The 5,436-nt window shown below is 42.0% G+C and overlaps 1 protein-coding gene across 1 annotated transcript in view; it reads left to right on the forward strand.

Annotated features, from left to right (window-relative positions):
- KIAA1279 (KIAA1279 ortholog) overlaps positions 1 to 5,436 on the forward strand; it is a 47,570-nt gene that overhangs the window by 21,835 nt on the left and 20,299 nt on the right. The window contains exons 3-4 of the mRNA XM_011929486.1: positions 386 to 484; positions 5,014 to 5,059. Coding sequence (XP_011784876.1) covers positions 386 to 484; positions 5,014 to 5,059 — 145 coding nt within the window. The remainder of the gene's footprint in view (positions 1 to 385; positions 485 to 5,013; positions 5,060 to 5,436) is intronic.

Genomic DNA, 5,436 nt, shown 5'->3' on the forward strand with positions numbered 1-5,436 from the left:
GAGACTCTGTCTCAAAAAAAAAAAAAAAAAAAAAAAGAGCAGACAATAGCACCCAAAATGGAAACCAAGGGTTTTGTTAACTAATCTTGGAAATGACTTTCCATCACTTCTGTGATAGTCTAGTTGTTAGAAACACATCACTAAAACCAGCCTGTACTCAAGGGGAAGAGATTACGTAAGAGCATGAATACCCCGAAGCAGAGATCATTGGGGGTTGATTTTAGCAGCTACCTGCTGCACTACATAAGGTCAATATCATTGTGAATAATTAATTGGTAATCCACCTCCACTATTTGGTTGGTAAGTATTTACTTTAAAACTATGCAATTTACTTTAATTGGAGGTCTTATATCATTGTTCGTTTCTCTTTTTCTTTATTTTCCAGAATAACCTGGGTATTTTGTGGTCTGAAAGAGAAGAAATTGAAACTGCACAGGCTTACCTAGAGTCATCAGAAGCACTATATACTCAGTATATGAAAGAGGTATGTTACATGTCAGATAATTTTTAACTTTTGATTGAAACTAGTCAAGAATTGATAGTAAGAATCCCTCATTTGTAATATTGGTGTGACTCTTCACTATGCCCAGGAACTTCTTTATAGAGCTATCTGGGAAGTCACCTAAATAGCTGAAATTATTGCATATTAAAGACTTCAGGATTTTAAAAAAATAATTCTTGGATAGGACATAATGGCAACCTAGTCTAAATACCATTATAAAGGAAATATTATTCTAATGTTATCCTAAAATACTATTTGCATGTTTTTGTATTTATAATTTAAATATTTTATTTTGGTTTTCCATGAAAATAGCATTACTTGAAGGAAACAAGAACTACTTTAACAAAACATCTGAAATCTTTGAAGCAATGGTTCTCAAATGTTAGCACCCATCAAAATCTGGAGAGCTCGTGAAAGCAGAGCAGACTGGGCATCCAGGCTCTGATTTAATAGTTCTGGGGTGGGGCCTAGGAATTTGCTTTTTTGTTTGTTTGTTTGTTTTTTTGAGACGGAGTCTCGCTCTGTCGCCCAGGCTGGAGTGCTGTGGCCGGATCTCAGCTCACTGCAAGCTCCGCCTCCCGGGTTTACGCCATTCTCCTGCCTCAGCCTCCTGAGTAGCTGGGACCACAGGCGCCCGCCACCTCGCCCGGCTAGTTTTTTGTATCTTTTAGTAGAGACGGGGTTTCACCGTGTCAGCCAGGATGGTCTCGATCTCCTGACCTCGTGATCCGCCCGTCTCGGCCTCCCAAAGTGCTGGGATCACAGGCTTGAGCCACCGAGCCTGGCCTTTTTTTTTTTGCTTTGACATGGAGTCTCACTCTGTCACCCAGGCTGGAGTGCAGTGGCAGGATCTCGGCTCACTGCAAGCTCCGCCTCCCGGGTTCACGCCATTCTCCTGCCTCAGCCTCCTGAGTAGCTGGGACTACAGGCGCCTGCCACCACACCTGGCTAATTTTTTGTATTTTTAGTAGAGACGGGGTTTCACCATGTTAGCCAGGATGGTCTCAATCTCCTGACCTTGTGATCCGCCCACCTCGGCCTCCCAAAGTGCTGGGATTACAGGCATGAGCCACCACACCCAGCCGGAATTTGCATTTTGAACAAGGTCCTGCCTGGGTGATGCTTATGCTGCTGGTCTAAGTACTATACTGTACTTTGAGAACCACTGCTTCAGGGCAATGGTTTTTCAATGATTTTTTTTTTTTTAAGCCCATGAAACCCTTCTGAAAATACAACATATAAAAATTGATTGAGTTACTCTGGTTAAGCAGGTTAGAAGGACCCAGAGCCCAATCCACTACAGATTCTTCCTCCTCCCCACTGCAGTAGTACAAAAGAGATGCTGTAGAACTTCTAGGGTTCTGGGGAGCCAACACTGAAGACTCTCACTTTAGGGTCACAGCCTGCAAAGGTGACAAGCCACTGTGTTACCATCTGTTTCCTTAATAAACTTGTTTTAATATGAAAGGGAAATTATCAGGCACAATATTTTCTTATGGATTACTATTTGTCACAGCTATCTGCTTTAAAAATCCATTAATATGGCTGGGCATGGTGGCTCATGCCTGTAATCCCAGCATTTTGGGAGACCGAGGCAGGTGGATGACTTGAGGTCAGGAGTTCAAGACCAGCTTGGGCAACGTGGTGAAACCCCATCTCTACTAAAAATACAAAACAGCAGGCGTGGTGGCACACTCCTGTAGTCCCAGCTACTCCGGAGACTGAGGCAGGAGAATCGCTTGAACCTGGGAGGCAGAGGCTGCGGTGAGACGAGATCACACCACTGTACTCCGGCCTGGTCGACAGTGAGACCCTGTCTCAAAAAAAAAAAAAAATCTATTAATAAAATGCTTTTATAACATTAAAAAACTTGGAATAACATTAGATATCACATAAAAGAAACTAAACATACAAAATTATGTTTGCTAAATTCAGGCATCAGAATGCTTAACTACAAAAGGATATAAGAAGCTCAGTATGCCTGTAATCCCAGCACTTTGGGAGGCTGAGTCTGGAGGATCACTTGAGCCCAAAAGTTTGAGACCAGCCTGGGTAACACAGCAAGGCCTCGTCACTACAAAAAATTAAAAAATTTGTCAGGTGTGGTAGCACACACCTGTAGTTTTAACTAGTTGGGAGATTGAGGCAGGAGGGTCACCTGAGCCCAGGAGTTTGAGGTTGCAGTGAGCTATCATCGAACCACTGTACTCCGGCCGGGGTGACAGAGTAAGATTCTGTCTTTATTTATTTATTCTTTTCTTTTTGATACGGAGTCTCACTCGATTGCCCAGGCTGGAGTGCAATGGTGTGATCTCGGCTCACTACAACCTCCACCTCCTGAGTTCAAGTAATTCTCCTGCCTCAGCCTCCCAAGTAGTTGGGATTATAGGTGCCCGCCACCATTCCTGGCTAATTTTTTATTTTTTTGGAGACCAGGTTTCACTGTGTTGCCAGGCTGGTCTTGAACTCCTGAACTCATGTGATCCGCCCACCTCAGTCTCCCAAAGTGCTGGGATTACAGGCATAAGCCACCATGCCCAGCTTCGTACTTTGGCATTTTAACTTTCTTCCTGAAGTACCAACAAGAGCAGAGTGCCACAAGGCCAAATAGAGATGTTAGTCTCCCCTTTCTTGCTTTTAGGCTCACAGTCTTGTATGTGAAATTGTTAATTTAAAATGTAAAGGCTGAGGCTGGGCACGTGGCTCACGCCTTTAATCCCAGCACTTTGGGATTGACCTAGAAGTTCAAGATTAGCCTGGGCCACACAGTGATACTCTTGTCTCTATAAAAACTAAAGAAAAATTAGCTGGGTGTGGTGGTGTGTGCTTGTGGTCCCAGCCACTTGGGGGGCTGAGGTGGGAGGATGGCTTGAGTCCAGGAGGTCAGTCCAGGAGGTCAGAGCTGCAATGAACCAGGATCCTGCCTCTGCACTCCAGCCCAGGCAACCAAACAAGACCCTGTCTCAAAAATAAATAAAATGTAAAAGCTGAGTGCGGTGACTTACACTTATAATCCCAGCACTTTGGGAGGCTGAGGTAGGAAGATTGCTTGATGCCAAGAGTTCAAGACCAACATGAGCAACAAAGCAAGAACCGTCTTTTCAAAGAAAAAAAAAAGTTACTAAATATCAATAGTATTTCATAAAAATAGAATTTATATGGAAACATAACACATACAGTGAAATTTCTTATGCTTAGTTGTACCTCTATTTCAGTTAAAAGAAGATACTGATTTGACTGTTAATATTACTTATGAAGTGTGAAAGCCATAACAGTGAAGTATGTACATAAAATAATATATTGATTCCCCTCATCTAGACAGGGATGTGCTTGGTAAGCAGCCCTCGGCATTGTTGAGGAGTTCTCTGAAGAATTACTTATCTATTGGGTTTGCCTTGGGCCTTGCTTCCTGTCTTAGTTGTTTTTACTTTCTGTGAATCCTGGGAGCCCAAGTTGTGATGCTTTTAGTGTTCACATCCAGAATGTAAAATCATATTTTTATGGGAAGCGTTGTTCCTTTTTGAGTTTAATAAATTCAGTTGAAAGCAAGAGTATGCTTCTAGATGGGACTATCCTCATAGAAGTAGAATGAGGCAGAGGTTAGGTAGTTCTGCTCTTTTGGAAGACGTAAGAGGGGGTTGTAAGTGATTTATAAATATTAACTCACTTAATCCTCATGAGATAGATACTGTTATTATCCTTATTTTATAGATGAAAAAACAGAAACACAAGAGATCAAGTGACTTGCCCAAGGCAATAAATAATGGAATCTGGTTTTAATGTCCCTGTATTGAAAGGGGGTAATATACTTTTCTTATTTCCTTGAGAAAAAAATATCAGAATAAATATTAAAATCTCTCATTTGATTTTTATTAGTGGTCAGTTTAGAATACTACTACTCTAGAAACATATACATTTTTCTTATTTGTTTTGCTTATGCAGGTTTTTAACAGAGCCCTTTTACCAGACAAAATTGCAATTTGACATACTTAAAGAGGGGTCAGGCACGGTGGCTCACACCTGTAATCCCAGCACTTTGGGAGGCCGAGGCAGGCAGATCAAGAGATCAAGACCATCCTGGCCAACATGGAGAAACCCTGTCTCTACTAAAAGTACAAAAATTAGCTGGGGGTGGTGGCACATGTCTGAAATCCCAGCTACTCAGGAGGTTAAGGCAGGAGAATTGCTTGAACCCAGGAGGCAGAGGTTGTAGTGAGCCGGGATGGCACCACTGTCCTCCAGCCTGGTGAAAGAGCAAGACTCCATCTCCAAAAAAAGAAAAAAAAAACTTAAAGAGGCTGGGCACAGTGGCTTATGCCGGTAGTTTCAGTACTTTGGGAGGCTGAGGCAGGAGGATCACTGGAGGCTAGGAGTTCAAGACTAGCCTGGGCAACAGAGCAAGACCCCCATCTCTAAATAAATAAATAAGAATTTAAAAAAAGAAAAAACAGAATACTTAAAGAATTATATATATCTAAAAGCAAATTGGTGAATTTTTTGCATGTTTGCAGTTTAACTGCAACAACAGTAAAATTTTGTCAAATGTGAACTTACAGGGTATCTTTTATTTGTTTGACTCAGATTTTATGGTTAAGAAAATTACTTGGCTCACGCCTATAATCCTAGCACTTTGGGAGGACAAGGCAGGTGGATTGCTTGAGCCCAGGAGTTCAAGACCAGTCTGGGCAACATAGCGAAACCCTGTGTCTACAAAAAAATACAAAAATTAGCCAGGCCTGGTGGTGCACACCTGTAGTTCCAGCTACTCGGGAGGCTGAGGTAGGAGGATTGCTTGAGGTGGGAGGATCGGGAGACGGAGGTTACAGTGAGCCAAGATTGTGCCACTCCACTCCAGCCTGGTGACAGAAACCCTGTCTGAATAAATAAATACAAATAAAAAAAAGGAAAATTACTTCTTTTTTTTTTTTTTTTTT

The sequence above is a fragment of the Colobus angolensis genome, unplaced genomic scaffold, assembly GCF_000951035.1.
Source record: "Colobus angolensis palliatus isolate OR3802 unplaced genomic scaffold, Cang.pa_1.0 Scaffold12, whole genome shotgun sequence".
Classification (NCBI taxonomy): domain Eukaryota; kingdom Metazoa; phylum Chordata; class Mammalia; order Primates; family Cercopithecidae; genus Colobus; species Colobus angolensis.